At 41.8% G+C, this 19,392-nt stretch overlaps 1 protein-coding gene across 15 annotated transcripts in view; it reads left to right on the top strand.

The window, feature by feature from the left end:
• SOX6 (SRY-box transcription factor 6) overlaps window positions 1–19,392 on the top strand; it is a 777,007-nt gene that overhangs the window by 568,723 nt on the left and 188,892 nt on the right. For 9 of the 15 annotated variants that reach the window (XM_069223713.1, XM_069223710.1, XM_069223709.1 and 6 more), the window contains exon 9: window positions 15,825–15,948. In XM_069223713.1, coding sequence (XP_069079814.1) covers window positions 15,825–15,948 — 124 coding nt within the window. The remainder of the gene's footprint in view (window positions 1–15,824; window positions 15,949–19,392) is intronic. The other 6 variants (XM_069223720.1, XM_069223708.1, XM_069223717.1 and 3 more) reach the window with 1 other exon arrangement.

Genomic DNA, 19,392 nt, shown 5'->3' with positions numbered 1-19,392 from the left:
AGGGTTTCATGCATCTGCTGCTGTCATGCCTCATGGAGGACCTGAGGAAAGTCCGACTGATTATAATTTCTGAGCAGGCAGCCGATTTTTGATAAACTGGAAACAAGTGGAATGTCAAAGAAAGAGCAGATACACGTTACTAGAATTTATGTTATGTTTAATTTACTATACATATAAACCCAATTGATTAAAAATGCCTTTTTGGTATTTGATAGAAAATGTCTTTTCAGTTTTAATAATTCACTTTTAGGTACCATTACATTTGTAGTCTCTTCATTTAACATCAGTATCGCTAGTTCCTGTGCCTTTTCATGTCTGCCTTCAGAGCCCTATCACTTTTTTAATGAAAGTACCCAGAGAAATTTCAGACCTTTAAATCAGTGCTCATTATAATAACTAGGCTTTCAATTGCTCTGTTGCCCCATTTTGTCAAAAATACCAAATGATAGTAAGATGTATATTTTTCTAAACTATTACTATTAAAATGTTTCATTTGCTTTTTCATTGAAAATTGCACAGTAAAATAACTACCTGTAAGATATCGCTAACCTGTAACCTACTAATTGCTCACCATTATAGATTTACTCTCTGAAAATAATGTGGCAGAAAGTCTATATAAGAGTGAGAACCCAGTTTGTCTGAGATCATTGCCGTGTGAGAATAGGCGGATAGTCAGTTTCCAATTTTTGTGCGTTTCACATCACTTAATAAGAAGAGGAAAAAAAGAAGAAACCCGGGAACTAAAATTTGAACACATTTCCAAACCCTCAAGGAAACTACGAGTTGAAAATTCTAAACAATCCCAAAATGTTGCTATCGGCGTACAACAAGTCATGTAATAGCACCTAGCATTGTTTCTCAGAATAGCTGTTGATTCATTCTTTGACAAAATGGGGGCAGACCCCCGATAACCTCTGGAATAAGATCTTTGCCAAATCTGCAACAGCAAACCTAATTGCTACATAGCTATGGACGGACTTCAGTCATTTGCATGCGTGTTTGATCCAGTTCTTAAGGCTTTCATCCTACAGCCCAGGTGACGTGACTCATGCTTTCCAAGATGCGCAAACAGTACACAAACTGACCGTTCCTCAAATTTACTCCAGAACATGCAGTAGCTACAATATAAAAAGAAGAGCGTGATTTATACCACAATCATGCTGTTTCTAATCGCTGTAAACAACAGGTGTTCTGTTACCCAGTTTACAGAGGGCCTGCTATCTAAAATGTCGCAATACACCACAAAACCCCAACTGACACCATTAAACTAAGCACCATTTGACAGTGCCTTTTGGTTGTGATTGCTAGACACTACCAAAAGGCATACCATAGTAGCAATGCTCCCACACACACACTGCCTAAGTAAAAGAGCAGCACGGGACTGAAAGTGAAAGAAAAATCATGTCTTTAACAGAGATGAACTGCAGTGAATTCAATTGCACCAAGTTAAATGTATCTACCGAATTACAAAACCAAGCTTGCCTCAGCTAAATTTAAGAAATAGCTGTTCCTAGCTTGTTTCTGTCACGCCCCAGTGCAGTGGCAGTAATTGCACAAAGACCTTTTTATTATAAGTTGATTTTCTCGAGAAATGAATTCAGACAAAATACTGTAAAGTGTTTATTTTTTGTTCGACCTTTATTAACCCCCATCTCGGGTCTCTCCCAGGAGAAGACAAGTTGTTGGTAAATTAACCCACATTGACATACACAGTAGGATTTCTGCCCTGCATCGCTGGAGAGGAACGGAAACGGAATATGGCACGGAACTTTGGCGCCATTTAAACAAAGTCAGAGGTCAAAATATGGCATCTGCCGTCAAATCTTTGTTTTGATGACGAACGAAATGTAAAAGGTACACAACACTGTTTGTCTTATTTTATTTTTAGTGTAAATATATCGTAAAACCAAGCACACGACACAGTCAAGTTTTGTAAGATCCGCAAAAACAAAACACTTAATCAATGCTTATTCGAAGATGTAATCGTACTGACTTTCTAAACCAAATTATCACTATGACTATAATTATCATTATTCATTATATTTAATTACCAATATGGTGTTTTATTCTCTGTGTGTTTTCCTGACCCTGCAGTAATACAATTTTCAATAATCCGTTCATTAAAAGCATGAAAAAATTGCTGTGTGAAGTTATTGATTACTGAATCATACTTGTGCGTGTTGAAATCCCTACTGCTGCAAGAGTCACGCAACAAAGGCTCTTTAAGTCTTTGAAAATGGAGTTAACGAGCATTGCCAAAACCAATAGGTATGGTCTTGCAAATTCTATCTCTCTCTCTCTCTCTCTCTCTCTCTCTCTCTCTCTCTCTCTATATATATATATATATATATATATATATATATATATATATATGTGTATAATTTTTTTTTTCTCCTACTGGTGGTCTCCAGGAGGGCATTTTAGTTAGGACCATTTTTTCCATAGATGGAATTTTTTTTGTTTTGCCAGTAACTTTGGTGCTGCTTGACAAATCTTCATAAAATCTTTAAAACTTATCGTTTGGTCAGTTCAGTTGCTGTGTTGAAAGTTTTGGGGTGATCCATCAAGCGGGGGCAGAGAAACAGGGGGTCCCAAAACACTTTTTTCCCATTCCATGTCAATGGGATTTTTCACATTTTTGAACACGTCTACAGCCCAAACTGCTTAACAGAATCACACCAAATTTGGCAGAAAGCTAGCTCTTGGTACAGAAAGCAGTTTTTTGTGATTTGGTGTAAATCCCTTCAGTACTTTTACAGAAATTAGACTTTATAAATAATAGGTATCTAGGGACACGGATCCTCCTCAGATTCAACTGTCCCTGCGCTGATATCTGATTGGCTGCCAACACTTCAACGAGGAAGTGTTGGCAGCCATCTTGGGACTCGGCTTCAGCTGAGTTCCTCAAAAAAAGTGAAAAAAAAGAAAAAGGGCCAGCCCAGAGCTTTGGTCTAGGAGTCCCTCAGGAACCCCGCCAAGGCTGAAAAGCATTTTTTTTTAAATGTCAGGAAAATATGTGGGTCCACATCCATGGATTTTCCTAACACTTAAAAAAACAAATTGGGTGGTCTGCCACCCTTTTTTATAAGTATCCCCGGGTGGGCCAGGTCCTGGGGGCTTTGGGAGCTTTAGAGAGGAGTGAAGCGCACAGGGCCCTCTCCCAAGATTTCTATAAGCCCCAGGGACCGCCACCTCCTTAGGGCGATCACAGTGTAAAATGTGGGGGGCACCTTGCACCCTGGGACCACCACCTCTCCGGGGCAAAATAATGATTTAATGTGGGTGAGCCCCTATGGCCTCCCCCAGAGCACTGGGAATGCCCTGGGGCAAATATTCAAATGTGTGTGGGGGGCTATACGCCCCTTTCCCCACAGCCCTGGGGACTGCCACCTCCCTGGGGCTACAAAAAAAGAATGCAGGGGTCCATTACAGCCCCCCACAGCCCTGGGGCCCACCACCTCCCAGGGGCTATTTTACTTTGGAGGGGGCCCATGCAGCTCCCTCTCGAGGCGCCAGCGATGGCTCTGGGGATCGCCACCCACTAGGGCCGCTCCTGTTTTGTCCAGGGGTGCCCACCCCCGGGACATAGCTTTTTGCTCTCACTTCGTGGGAGCTTTGACAGCTTTTGCCAAGTTGAAGCAAACACTCCAGTTTCTTCAAGTGAGGGCTGTCAAACAGCTCTCACTTGCAGAAAGCAGAGTTTTCATCTGTTTCACTGCACAGAAATGTGCGTGCAAGGAAACAGATAAAAACACTGCCCCCACAAGCAGGGAAGTGCTGTTTAAAGCAGCTCCCTGTTTGTGGGAGCAATGTCTGCTTCCGCAGGATGTAGGGAGCCGGCTACGACTGCAGGCTTGGAGGCTCCCCCATGGTCCTGTCACTCTCTGTCTCTTTCTGTCTCTTTCTTTCTCTCTCTTCCATCCAATAATGGGATGGAAGAGAGAGAGATTGTTATTGTAATGGTCACTCCATGCAATGACTTAAAAGTGTCATTCTAGCAAACATTCTTTTTGCTAGAATGACATACTTATGTTTTGTGGCACAGAAGAACAGGGTCACTTCCGGCTTAATGGTGAAGCTTTTGGACTGTCAGTTGGCTGAAGGTTCAAATTGTTGTATCTCATGACAGTGTATCTGTTTATTTTCCACTGTTTTGACTATTAAACGTTCATAGTGGTGAAACATTGAAGTCTTTTTCCACTTAAAATCTTTGGGCTAAATGTAATAGCTAAGTCTAAACACCACATGCTCAGGAGTCACTTTTGGCTTAATGGTAAAGGTCTCAGACCCGTACACTGAAGGTTAAGGTTTCAATTATAGGTTTGTCTGTGGTCATTTCCCTGGGTCCCCAGGGCCGAACTTAGCCAGAGTTGGGGGGCCACTTGGCCAACCTCCCCACCAATTTGAAGGCTGGACCCCAGGGATGAAATCGGCCTGGGAGGGGGACCACACAGACCTGTGCCCAATTCCCACTGTGCATGACCAAAGACCATGCGCAGCATGGGTTTGGGTTGTTCTGGGGTTTGGCTGCAGGGCCTGGCCACAGGCCCAGACAGACACTCTAACACCTACTCTCACATAGACCCTCTCACACCCAGACAGACACTCTCACACCCACTCTCACACCCAGAGACACCCTTTCACACCTATTCTCCCACACAGGGACTGCCACCTCCCTAGGGCTGAAATGAAATCAGAAAGGGGCTTTGTTGCGGACCCCAAGCCTCAGTAACCATCACCACCTCAGGCTAACCTAAATGTTGGAGGGGGTCCCTTTGTGGAGCCAATAATGGCTCTAGGGATCCCCCTCCCCCAAGGGCTAGCTCATGCTATTTCTCAGGGTGCCCACTCCCAGGCCATAGCTGTTTGCTCTGACTTGATAGGAGCTTTGCCAGCTCCTGTCAAGTAAAACCAAACACTCTGCTTCCAGGGGCAAGAGCCGTCAAAGTGCTCTCGCCCACTGGAAGTAGAGATGCAGGCAGAGAAAATTGCTTTTTCAGACAGGGAGCTGAATGTTTAACAGCTACCTATATGCAAAAGCAATGTCAGCTCCTGCAGGAGGTGGGGAGTTGGCTGGGACTGTGAGGACCTTGAAGCTCTGCCCACGGTCCCAATGCACACTGGGTACCCTGGTGGGCACCCAGGACAGATGGCAGGGCCAGGGACTGGGGTCCCCAGGGCCAAAATCAGCCTGGGGAGGGGGCCACCCTCATTCCATTTAATTAAGTCTGGGCCCCGGGGATGGGGTCTCCGGGGGCCAAGATCAGCCTGTGGAGGGGGGCTGCGTGCCCCCCTTCCTCCATTCAAAAGAGGTGGGCCCCAGTGTATGTGGTCCCTGGGTCTGAAATAGGCCAGGGGTGGGGGGCTACCCTACATAATGTGGTTCTCCCTTTAAATTGCTAAGAGTATGGAAAAGTGCAAATCACTTGGAAGCTGCACCGTCTACCTTAGTAGTGTACATATATCTTCCCCCTGTTGCCAGGATGATGGACAGTTACCCAAAGGGCCCTCCAGTGCGGTTCCCACCAATTTTGATGGCGCATTCATGATGCCGAGGAATATGAGGCCGTCTCCACAAAACAAAGAAGTACGTACTTCGTATAGATAGGAGGAAGGACCCTAGTTTAGTGGAGATTTATGTCTTTGTAGTCTTGTTGGCCTCCTATAGGAGGATTAATCTTATCACAAAATTCTCAAGAAACACACAACGGGAACAATCATGTTGTCAAAACGCACACAAGGTCACTGGTGACATTTCCTTATGCTCCATTACACAGCTGTAGTAGAATACATACTGGACATTTACCCAAGGAGGCAGAAAAAACTCCACTTGGGTAGATATTTCATGCAAAGCTCTTGTTGGATAAAATGGCAGTCACTCACACAGCTACTGACACACCCAAACAGACACTCACACACCCACTCACAGATGCAGTCACCCACTCACAGACCCACTCAATGACTCACACACCCATTCACATACCCAATCAGAGACTGATGCACCCACTCTCAGACCAATTCAGAGCCTCATGAACCCACTCACAGACCCATTCAGACACTCACGCACCCAATCACAGATCCACTAAGACTCACACACTCACTTACAGGCCCACTTAGACACTCGTGTACCCACTCACAGACCCACTCCAACTCTCACACATACACTCATAGACCCACAAAGACACTGACACACCCACTCACAAAGACACTCACCCACCCACTGTTACACCTAGGGACACCCTCTTACACCTACTTTCACACGCAGTCACTGTCACACCTACTCTCACATTCACATAGACCCTCTCACACCCAGACAGACACTCTCACAACCACTCTCACACCCAGAGACACACTTACACACCTATTCACATGCCCAAAGGGACAGGCCTTGCTGCCAACTCCCGCCACACACAGCCAAAGGCCATGCACAGCACAGGATTGACTGATTAGGGGTGTTGGCCTGCCAGAATCTGCAGCCAACCCCGCCGCGCATAGCCGAAGGCCATGCACAGCCGTGGTTGGATTAATGTATTATATTTAAAACTATTTAATGTTAAAAAACATAGAAATTCACTGAAGAAAAGCAAAGGTTACAGGTATATTATAGTTAGGAAACAGAATTTTTAAAAAACAGAGAAATTCACTAAAGAAATAAAGGTCACAGGGACGTTACCGTAACGTTCTGAATTCACTCATACAAAACCTTTGAAATTCAGCAGTTATAGTTATTGCAAGAAAAAAGAAAAAAAATAACTTGCGGTTCAAGGTAACTATAACTCGTGCACTTGCCTTGCACTGCTAATTACCCCAGATATTACAGCACTCATGACAACGTCAAATGAAATATCAATGAAACATTAGAAGTCAAATAATTGAAGAAAAAACTGCATGGTGGGTGTACGAGTTATAGTTATGTTAGGCTGCAAATTATAGTTACCTCAAAAACTCTAATTATAGCTACAGAATGTCTCTGGTTTTGTGCTGCAATCTTTGGTTTTTCATCTATCTATCTATCTATCTATCTATCTATCTATCTATCTATCTATCTATCTATCTATCTATCTATCTATCTATCTATCTATCTATGTATCTATCTATCTATCCCCAAACTTTTTGCCTCCTTCCTCCCATTTTTGTTGGCTTTAGGACTTTGGGCACATTACCACTGCTAACCAGTGCTAAATTGTATTGGTGACTGGTTTATCCGTGATTGGCATGTCTGGTTTACCAGTAAGTCCCTAGTAAAGTGAACCAGAGGTGTCCAGGGCCTGTAAATCAAATACCACTAGTGGGCCTGCAGCACTGATTGTGCCACCCGCATGAGTATCCCTGTAAACATATCTCAGACTTGGCACTGCAGTGTGCAATTTCGAACTGCTATGTAGACCTGGCAATTGCACCTACTTGCCAGGTCCACACTTTCCCTTTTGCTACATATAAGTCACCTCTAGGATAGGCCCAAGGCAGCCCCATGGGAGGGTGCAGTGTATGTAAAAGGTAGGACATGTACTGGTGTGTTTACATGTCCTGATAGTGAAATACTGCCAAAGTCAGTTTTTACTATTGCAAGGCCAATCCCTCCCATAGGTTAACAGAAGTATTGCCTTGAAATATATTGTAAGTGTAATTTCCCATCGAAAGCAGATAGAGATATGGAGTCTGGGGTCTCTGAACTCAAAATTTAAAAATACATCTTTTGGTGAATTTGTTTTTTAGATTTTAAGTTTGAAAATGCCACTTTTAGAAAGTGGACATTTTCTTGCTTAAACATTCTGTGCCTCTGCATGTGTACTGGAATACACGCCCGTATCTGAATGACAGTTGGGCTGTTTGTGAATTCACTCTAGACAGTAACAAAAATGCAGCTGATGTGTGCCCTGTATATTCTGATGGGTCTTCCTGGGCTAGAGTGATGGGAGGAGCTGACACTTGCACCTGAACAGGGCTGTGCCTGACCTTACACAATGCAGCATACAACCCCCTAGAGTGTGTTTGGGACCAGGGTTGTGCACTGCAAGGACTTTCCCTTGACGTTTGCCTAATTCAAAGGCAGAAATGAGTATAAGTATTGGGCTGCTGACCCCACAACTTTAGAACACTTCTGGATCAAAATATGTCAAGGAGAAGAGCTGAAGAACTGTGAAGATGACTACTGCCCATTTGCTGTGTATGCTTTGCTGGGTTGGCCTGCAGTTGGCTGCATCTGCTTTGGACAGGACAAAGACTGGACTTTGCTGTATATCCTGCTTGCAAAGTTTCTCCAAGGGCTTGGACAGAGCTTGCCTCCAGTTAAGAAGTCTCAGAGACAGCAAAGACTTCACGCCACTGGGTTCTCGTGCTGAGGACCCTGACTCACCAGGTGGTGCCCACTCCAGTTTCTGGGTTCTTGAGAGTGAAAGCTTGCCTAAAAACAAGAAGAACCAGGCACATTAACCGCAGATGACTCCAGAACTGGTGCCGCTGCCTGACTCCACACCACTGCCTGCATCCGAAGCGGTGGTCTCCACTGAAGTGCAATGACTGGCACAGCATACCCGGCACCGCTGGCCTGAAGCTGCTGCAGCGCCTATGAAGTCCTGCGACATTGTGAGTCTTGAGTGCCATTTCACCGTCGTCTGTGACACTCAACTCCTCTGTGGCACCTGTGGCCCCGTGGTGTGACCGCCAGCCCAAGAGATTGCCCCATCGTGGCTTGACCCACCAGATTCATCGACCCCACCAGATTGCAAGGAACCAACGTCTCGCCACAGATGCCACATCACCTTCCCGGGAACTGTAAGGAACTGACACTTCACCTCCCCTGCCTTGCAGTAAGGAGCCAATGCTTCACCTCCTTGGTAGCAGTAAGGAACTGACGCCGCACTGGCTCCAGCGATGCTCTCCTCCCCAGCTCTGTGCAACATCTTTGTTTAATTGTTTTCAAAGGTACTGTACTTGGGGTCAATGCGACTGTATGACCGGTGTCGCTGTCCTTCGTGAGTGGCGTCGGACTGTTGGGAATGACTCCTTCAACGATGTCTTGATAGCCCCAGTTGGACTTATTGTGTTTCTAAGTGCTTTTAGTGGGATTTACTCTTTAAAAATTTGTATCTTTGCTTGTGTATGTTGGATTTATTTATTTTTGGTCTTATTGTACTCAGATAAATATTGGCTATTTTTCTAAACTGGTGTAGGTACTTTTGTGATATTTTCAATGTGCTACTGTGTGTGTGGGTACAAATACTTAACACATTGCCTCTGAGATAAGCCTGACTGCTCGTGCCAAGCTTCCAAGGGGGTGAAGAGGGGTTACCTTAGAAGTGTGAACCCCTTACCCTGACTAGAGTGGGAGTCCCTACTTGGACAGGGTGTAAACTGACTGCCAACTAGAGACCCCATTTCTAACAATATATATATATATATATATATATATATATATATATATATATATGTATAAAGAACAAAAATATATTTCTACTACAACGTTTTTGTTCTTTAATGAGATCATCTGTTTGAGTCACTTCTTTCTTGGATATTACATTTTCTTGTGGCTCTTTGTATCGTTTGGGATCCAGATTTTTGCCCTGGCTGGCTGTTGTTTTCTTGTGATCCTGCATCTTCCAGTATATATATATATATATATATATATATATATATATATATATATATATATATATATGTGTGAATTTTATAACAATGAAGTTGATTAAAGTTCATGAGTGAGCAAGTTGATCTAAAATTGCATGAAGAACAGAATCACTCCCACCCAGAAGCTGAAAATGCAAGAGGCCTTTGACATCTTAACTGACTTGCATATCAATCAAAAGCATATTCCATAACATTGACAAGTCATTAAATAATTGCTTGCACAACTGAGTCACTCACACCTGAAACACAGGACCACCCAGCAAACCTCAGCATCCCACTCCACTAATTTAGACAAAAAATCATGTATTTTCCCATTACGTTAGCCATAGAGAAACTTGCAATATAAGAACATGGCATTACTAAAAGACATTAGAACTATCAATGGATCTCCTTTGAAGGAGCTCATATCACAAAGGCTGCTCTTCTTGCCCTTCAGAAGAGAAGCAGAGATGAAAGCCCAACATCGTCAAGATATCTGCTGTATGACTGAGAATGGTGAACCGTAGTACACAAACCATGGTACACAAATACACCCACAAGATTAGGCATGAAAAAGCCCGCTAAATAAATGCAACCCAAACCATAAGGGCCAAATTAATATTTTTTTCACAATAAAGAACTATAACCGGCTTCTACCAGCCAGCATCTTATAAAGGACTGTGGTCATGATTTAGATTTTGGCAGACATGGGGCATCCAGTAAAAATTTGCGGTAGTGCCATTCATCCTACTTAGTGTACATACATTACTATATACTTGTAATCGGGAGAAAGGGAGATCCACAAACCTTTGGAAGTCATCCCGCACCCACCAAACTCTAAAACAGGGTTTATGACTTCAATACACCATTTCAAGCAAAAAGCCTATTTTTTAAAGAATTTCACAAATGCCTATGGAGAACTTTTATCTGAGCCTTCCAATATCAAATGCAAAAATAGAGAAACAAATACGTGTGGCACTTTAGTTGCAAGACACAATGGAATGTTTAAGCTCACCAAAGAAAGTGGACCAGTTTCAAACACCCGATCATAAAATACAAAGGCAACCATAATAATGTCAACATATGGGTGACCATGCAGGCAACAACTCCGGATTTCCAGCTAAGTTCATTGATGTGACTCAGTGTGATTGGATCAATTTGGGAAGGTGTGATTGACTTATCTTGTAGGACTGGATCTGGAGAAACCAGTCACTGTAAATTATGCTTGATTGACGATGTGGAGCTTCCAACTCTTTACGAGTTTTCTGAAGTCTGTTTTGGGCTAGGACTGGAAAGAAAGGTACTCCAACGAGTGGATCATTGGGAACTCATGAATCTTACCCCATACTAGCTTATATTTTACTAGCCACAAAAAACAAACAGTTTTAAGAAACTGGTCACAGTTATTTCATTGCACATTGAGATCAGCAGAATATGCTGAGATAGCTGAAAGCCTCTTCACCTAAGAGCCCCATAAGTTACACTGTCTTTGCTCTGCACACAAACTGTAGCATTAGGTATGACCCTCGTTTCCTCAATTACCATACTGTTGACGGATATTAAACTGGAATATTTTATAGGTGTCTGGACCAAAAATAAGCAGAGTGTATCAATATAAGAGTTCACACTTTATTATTTGGTCCTTACAGCGCTTCTTATATTACTTAAGCAAAGGCAAGCATGTTAAGTCCTTGATTCCAGAATCTTGTGGGCGTTTGAAATAGGCCTAGAATGATACAACACTGCCTTGGAGTTCTAAACTACAGAAACGTTTGCAAGCTCTGAACTACAGAAAAGTTTGCAAGCATCTGTCACAGCAATGCCCCTAAAGCTACAGTATCAAACTTACTAGAGTTTCAAACCTCACAGCACATGCCTTATAAATATATGTATTGGTGTGATGTGCTTTTGAAACAGCGCTAATGCAACTACAGGCAGGGCTTAGTGTGGCAGCACCTAGAGACTCTTAAACATAACAGAAAGAAAGGCAACAGTTCAGATGTTCTTGCTGCGTACAGAACACAGACTGTAACACAAAAATACAATAAAATAGAGACAGAACTATTGGTTTTGGCAGTGCTTATTAGTGTAGTCATTACTCTGAGTGCTATTCTTTTTTCAAACTAGCACATTTCTGTGTCATCTTTCTCTTTGTTTGTGGTAAATGCCAATCTGGTTTAATGTAAAGTACAGTCATGTTGCTGTCTGTTTCTTTAGTGCCTTTATTACTGTTAAGAGAAATTGGAAGTACAAATGTGTTCAGGAAAGCTTTCTGTACCACACTCCATAATTACTCAACGACATGATCGTGCTCCAGCCATAAATCTGTCTGACACTCAAGGTGTGTGTGGCAATGGATATTACTTTAATTGGAAGCTGAGATATAATGGTCTTAAATTTATCAAGCTGGACTTGTCTCATACTATTAACATACTAAGGGGGCGACTGAGGCACATTTGGCACACTTTGCACAATGAGCAGCTTTCAAGACATTATGTAACTACAATAATAATAATTCAAAATGTTAAGCTACAAGAAACACATTCTGAAAGAATGAAAGCAGAAAAAGGAAAACATTAGTGCTCCTGAAGGTAGATATATTTGTCTCTGAGATCATACACATAATATACTGCACTGAATTTAAATTGTACTGAACACTACTAGTTTCTAATGGTTACGATTTTCTGCATATGCTGCTCAAGGCCAGAGTATGAATATTCCAACCTTTATTGTAACGACTGCAGAGCTCTCGTTATAGGTAATGTGCTCTCTTGTTTGAATGGATTTGGTCTTAAGCCTATTAGGTTCCAGCCTCTTCCGTGCCCCGATTCGTATTTGCACACCTCAGTTAAACTTAAGTGTCCAAATATCTCCATGTATGAGCCTGGACTCCATGAACATTAATTCAGCAAAATGGCAGGGATGATGAAAGTGACATCTTGATAACATTTGACTGCCATGGACATTACTGCGATCACCCGTTGTTCCATCCCTAGAGCCTCAACTACCTCCTATCTGCAGCTAGAGGACAATAGCATGGGTGCAAAGTTTAGAGACTACAGAAGTAATTACCGCTGTTAGTGTCTGATTTGTTTTCTGCTCTGGCCACTGCGTGACACCAGGGGTAGCAGGGGCACTCCAAAGTGAATTCACATGTGCATTTACCCTTGAAAATACATTTCTTATGTGTAATTTTATACTGGTACATTGACATTTTACGCTGAGGTAGGTGAACACCCTTAAACATCAGAGCATCTGAAGCAGAATGAAAGCCCTGGGATTCTGATGCCACCCTCACTAGGGCCTGTTGCCTTCAGCGGTCTTGTATAATTCCTACCCAGTGTCCTTTCTTTGGGATCTGTTTCCAGCCATTGGTCGAAGACTCCAAGGGTAGGTAACTCCTTACACTAAGTGTTAGTCACTAATGTGCTTAAAAAGGTGTCATCGTTGCCATGCCTAAGAAATCCTGGCTTGCTATGACAGATTTTAAGAACTACCACCCCCTTACACAGCTACCCATTGTTTAAAACATCATGGAAAAGAACATCTTGCAAGGTGGCTGGTTTAACATCTGAAGTCATCTGCTCAGTTAGATAAAGGGCAGGTGGGATTCCAGACAGGCTTTGATGCAGGATGGCTTCCTCTGCTGGCAGGATGTCGACGAAATGGCAGTCCTTCTTCTATTGGACCTCTCGGTGGAGTATAGCATGGTCAATCATGTGATCCTTTTAGATTGCTTCAGTGCTGTTGGCATGGAAGGCTCTGCCATGTCGTGGTCCTCCTCTTTGCTCTTCAAGAGACACAAGATGTATCTCTTCCCATTGTCCGGTAAGCTCAATTTGGTATACCTTACAGAGAATTAAATATGATTGGACACCTTCAATTTGATCAGGAGTTTGCAAGAGTGCTCAATACGTGAGCAGAAGTGAATGTGCTGCAAATATTTTTACATTGAATGGGGAAACTCACACCTATTTGCTATTAGGATGATTCAATTCACCAAAATGTGCTGGTTATGGTATTCAAATGTTTGGCGTTTGTAGTAGAAAATCTAACCTTTGGCTGTCTTTACAAAAGCAAAGCCAAAAGAAAGGGATGGGTATTTAAGTAAATTATATAATAAAAAGACTACATTCACTTATACTGAATAACTTGCAATCAATGGTGCATGGACACCAATTGCATACAGGAGTTGAGCTTGTCGATGCTATTATGATTTTGCAATGAAGCAGTGAAAAATATTATACAATGTATTCATAGAATGGAAAACACTGTTTTAAAAGTATAATAATAATCTATTTTGCCTCACATGTAGTGCTGGTTCTAATAAATAAGGCAAAACTGGATATGGATTGCTTGTGTTCAAGCTCAGATGGGCCTTGGCTTGACAGTTCGGGCTGGACTTTTCGAACTAAAGCAGGAACAAGACTGATTTGCAAATGAGATTAATTCAAGCATTCCACCCATCACTTTTGTATTTACTTTAGCCTGCTTTTTAAAGAGTGTTTCATGCAAAGTGAATATTTTATAATAAATTTGTATGGACCTTAATTGACTCCCGACAACAAATATAAACAGAAACCACTCTTCTGATATGATCAAGTGAGACTATTGAATGAATTTGGAACTATACTGGATGATTTATGCTTCATTTCAAGCTATCCGGTATTCAGGGCCAAAGTGCAAAATCAGATGCCCTCTATTCAAATTGCAGAACTTTTCTGAATCAGAGAATAAATAGAGAAAGTAAATAATGGAGCTACTGCTTAATACACCTTAAACACTTTTTAGGTCTCAGGTCCATACAGATTTAAGTGTCATTTACCAGACCCATTGTTTCCAATTTATTTAGAGTGGGCTTTGGGTTAGGTCCTTGCTCATGACTGGAATGCAATTTTGTGCTCCTCCTTCAGTGGATTTCCTGCCCATTCTTGAGTTTGTTCCGAACAGGTGCATTTCGGTCTTGCAGGGTTCTTGATTGGATGAGTTGTATCCTTCCAATATTTACTTTCAGTACTCCGTCGGAGTGCATGTTTTCTTGCTCTCCCCCTCTATTTTTCTTGTCTCTCCCCCCACCCCGCTCTTTCGATTCCCACCACTCCCTTGCTCAGATGAGCAGAGACCTATTGGGGTTTCCAATGCTGTGTTTTTTGCTTGTAACTCCTCTCAATTAGTATAATCGAGATTTTCACTTAGACCGTTAAAATATATATTGAAATACGGTTTTGTACTGTGTATGCTTCTTATGTAATGAGAATGGAACCTGCTAACTTTGACTTAGGCTTGTTCCTCTGTCACATTTGTCATGCGGAGAAAATATATTTATTTTCTCAATTTCTCAATATGTACATACAACAAAAATTGAGTGGCATCTACTTGCTCCTGTTTTGCCCTGGTACAATGGCACAAATCCATTTGCTCTACTCCTCACTACACAAGAGGCCAAAACGTGCAAATGGCTTTGTCGTATTTTTTTTGGTTTGTATTTTTTGCATAGTCCAAAATTTGTGCAATTGGTCTCTGGTTTCTAACTCCCCGACACAAAACGTAAAGGTATCCAAAGTCTGTAATAGAGTAAGTACTTTCAAAATACTTTCAAAAAGGTCACCCTCATGACTTTTTCTAGCACACATTTGTGCAAAAATATATCATCGCTCCAGTCACCTAGAGGAGTGTGACATAATTATACCTGTTTATTCATAATTCAACACAGTATGTATAAAGCGTAAATGTCCAAGGTGATAACACTTGACAGTAGTTAGTGCACACCATGTCATGGTTAAATTTATTATTTTATGTAATTTGAAAGCTTAATTTTTATTAGTATCCTAACACGGAATTAAGAACTTGTATTTAAGAAGTCTTTTGTATGCATAGTCCACAGTTTGATGACAGTGTTTATTATTCTGATTTACAATGAATGCAAGATCACAAGAATCTGTTGTGGCGCATTGTGCCCTAATTCATTTAGCATAAAGGAATTGTGAAGTGAAGAAGTTTTAACGAGGTGTGCTGTTAGTTGAGTCTGCTGCACTTTGCAGAGCACAAGAAAACAATGTTAGCTAGGCCTTTGATGTGGTAATAGGGGGTGGTGAGGGATTATATTGAGGCGAAGATTCTGAGGGAATTGTCTGGACACAAAAATTCTACCAAGGCCGAGGAAATGCCTGTCAAGACACATTTGTGCTATTTCTGATCAGAGCTTCTCTTCTGTTTAGCAGGTCCAGGGTCACATGCCTCCGCTCATGATCCCGATTTTTCCACACGACCAGCGGACATTAGCCGCGGCTGCTGCGGCCCAACAGGGATTCCTCTTCCCTCCAGGACTATCATACAAGCCAGGTAGGGCAGCGGCACACCAAGAATGTTTTCATTAAAACATAGAATTTAAAAAAAAGAACAAATAACAGTGGGTTGGTGATCTTACAATAGTGCCTTCATAACGTGGTTGTCATTGTATGGTTTCAAGGATCAGGGCACTCTGACCAGTTCACATACTGAAGTCTAGGAACAGTCCTGGACTACAAACACCAGAACGCAGTAGGATGCAAGCATGTTGAATGACTATGGATCAGTTTGGTACATCCGTGAATTTTGATGAAGTACTTCGTTAGAAAAATCTCTTTGAATAGCATTTCATAAGTTGTTGTTAAATGTTTTTGCAGCTAGTCCCTCATTTGCAAAGAACAATTTGGGGAGGAGGGCGTTTGAACTAATAAAGTTATTTTCTACCCATTAGCAAGTTCTGGTTGATAAAGAAAACTGCTCACGAGTACTTCCTGAAACATATTTGACTTTTCTCACCTCGGCACGGATGTAAATTCAAAGCACCTCTTTCAAAATATAAGTTATGTTTCTCGGCTGGGGCGCAGCTCTGCAGAACAGAATATCCTTGTGTAATTCTGATGACAGAATATTTATTGGCAGCTGCATTATAACCTATTCAGCAAAACACACTGTGATCTCATCACCAGTCTGTTCGGATTTCTGCAAGGCGTGGAGCGGGGGTGAGAGTTGTCGGAAAAAAAGGTTATTTGCATTTCCATATATCGAGATACAGTGTGTAGAGTTCATTATATAATTAGGTGCAGTAGAGGGAGACAGAGAGTTTTTCCCAATCACGTTAAGTAACAGCGAGATGCCGACAGTTTCTAGCCTGCTGTTAAACTCCACTGGCTAACAAGTACATTTATTTGAATCGCTTATAAATTAGACATGTCCATTGAAATACACAGACCACAAAGTTCCTTACAGTCTGACAGATCTTTAACAAAGCATGTCCACCTAAGAATCGATGCACAGGCATAAGGCGTGATCATGCCAGTTTTACCGGGTAAAGAGAAATGTTTCATTTTCAAAGAATCCGAACAAATGTTAGTGTCGATTCAAAGGTGTCATTGTGAATCAAGGTGATTTAGGTAATATGTTACTAATTCCCCCAAACGTAAGTATTTTATTTTTGAAAGTGTGTCATAAACATCATATTGATGAACCACCAAACATGACAAAACGTATATGTGATTATTAAACAACTTGGAGAAATGTCTGTTCTTAGGCGCTGAAGTCAAAATTGTAACTTTTCACTTTTGATAAGGGTGTAGGTTCGAAAGTGCAGGTTGCCTAGTCGGAGCATATTAACCTTCAGCTTCTAAACATTCCTTAATTCTAGGGTAACATTCTTAAATAACTTCCTGTGGGTTTGTGATCTACAGATCCTCATGGGGAATGCGTATGTCTTGCAGTGCGCAAGAGTGGGCGTTCCCCCACGTGAAGCTGCCTATATAGGTTAAATGAATGACAGCTTAATACCCACAGCATAAGGTTGCTATGTTCGTTCTGGGGTGAATTTGCACCTGCCTCTGGAATACACATGGCTGGCTTCTGCAGTGCCGTGCTTCCAAGGCACATTTGCGCTCACTGAAAGCCTTTACTTTTCACATTTCCTGCATTTTATTTTACAAGGCCCCATTGTTTTGTGAGTCGATCGACCTACGCCATTTACCAGTCACAGAAATTCTTTCCTCTGGCCGTTTCCTGCCTGGTTCTAGTAGTTCCCTGTATACTTACTTTACCCATTTCCTGCCTTTTTCTAGTCTCCCGTGCCTGCATAAGTGCTCATTAACCAGTGACTACAAATCTTTCCTTTAGCTGTTACCAGTCACTGCAGTCTTCCTCTTATGCATTTCTGACCTGCGTCAAGGCCCTGAAGTCCTGTTAGTTCCTCATATAGCAGTCACTGCAAGTCTCTCATTTGTCTATTTCCCACCTGTTTCGAAGGTTCCTTTATTTTGTAACCATACATTGGAAATTATGCACTTTAGGTGAGTGAAACAATTAACAATGTTTGTTTTTATGTAGATTATTTACACTCCAGCATTCACCTGGTACTTCATTTTGCTGCCAAAACTTTGCCAAGCCCTCTGATGATCTGCTTCTGGTGGAAAGTAATGGTAAAGAGAATCCTTTAAATATAAGTTTTAATTTTTTTTAATTACGGTCCTTTTTCTGAACCCTGTTAACAACCTGGACCCTGAGTAAACCCTCTTAAAGCATTGCAACATAGTGACATTTGGTTTTAGGCCAATAAGGAGTTTCCCCAACAAGCCTCTACCTCTAAAGTGTAGGTATGATTGGCTGCAGTCCTGATATGTGGCTTCTTCTTACTCAGTCCTTCCGGTCGTTCATGCGCACTAGTCTTACTAAACTTTCAGAAGCCACAAACCTTCCAGGAATTTACTTCATTTTCAAACAGGCCATTCCACCTCTGCTGAGCTATAATCTCCAGGTTAGCCGAACGTGAAGCTTCTTTAGGACCTCCAGATCAATAATATTGATTCTCATGTCATTTCTTGTTTTGAAACCAATAAAATAAACCAGGGAGCTCTGAACTATAGCAAATTGTAGATAAATGTCAATGCAGTGAATAGGGAAACGACCGGGTGAAGACTGAGAGAATGTGGCACGTACACTAGATGTAGAGAACAATGTTAGTACCACAGCCTCAGCAGAGCTCTTGCATGTGCAAGGCTGCACACCGCTAGCCAGTTTTGAAACAATGCCCACTCATTCCTCTCACTCACTTCCGTGTTGTCATTGTTGCACTTTTATAGAGGCTTCAGACTCTGTTTTTCAATGGACTAATCTTTCCTGGTAGTTAAAACCCTCAAAATGTAGGGCCAATGATCAATCATATGGGTATGGTGCATTAGCATTAAGATCAAGAAAGACTAACTTCCTGAGTCTTTTTGTGTTGTCATTAGTTGAATATTATATTCATCAACACAAATGGTAGAGATTATTCTAGCCACACGTTTCCAATCTTTACTTGTAAAGTCTAAGAGAAGTTTGGTCTGCAAAGACTGTAAGACTGTATTGATTGCCAGTGAAAGTGTACACATGAAATTTAAAATCTGCAAAAAAACTGGTGGAGAAACCATGATTAAGGTGATAGTACCGTCTATTTACTGTGGCACAGAGGTGTGGGCATACATCTTGGATATAACAACTAAGGCAGCTCCCAAATAATCTAAATAGGAATTTGACAGCCCAAGCAATAAACATGCAAAGGCCGAGTAAGAACTAAGGGCCAGATGTATCAAACATTTTTGGGATCGCAAAGATCGCAAAAATGCATTTTGGTATGTATCAAGTCCAATTTGCGATTTGGTAACTTGTTAGCGAATCGCAAATTGGATTTGCGACTACATACCGATTCGGTATTAGGAAGGAGACTGTCTAGGGCGTCCCTTCCTAATATCGAATCACAGAGGTATGTATGATTGCTTT

This window comes from Pleurodeles waltl, chromosome 3_1 (genome assembly GCF_031143425.1).
Source record: "Pleurodeles waltl isolate 20211129_DDA chromosome 3_1, aPleWal1.hap1.20221129, whole genome shotgun sequence".
NCBI lineage: Eukaryota > Metazoa > Chordata > Amphibia > Caudata > Salamandridae > Pleurodeles > Pleurodeles waltl.
Note: the sequence above shows the minus strand (reverse complement) of the source record. Positions and strands in the feature narration are given on the sequence as shown.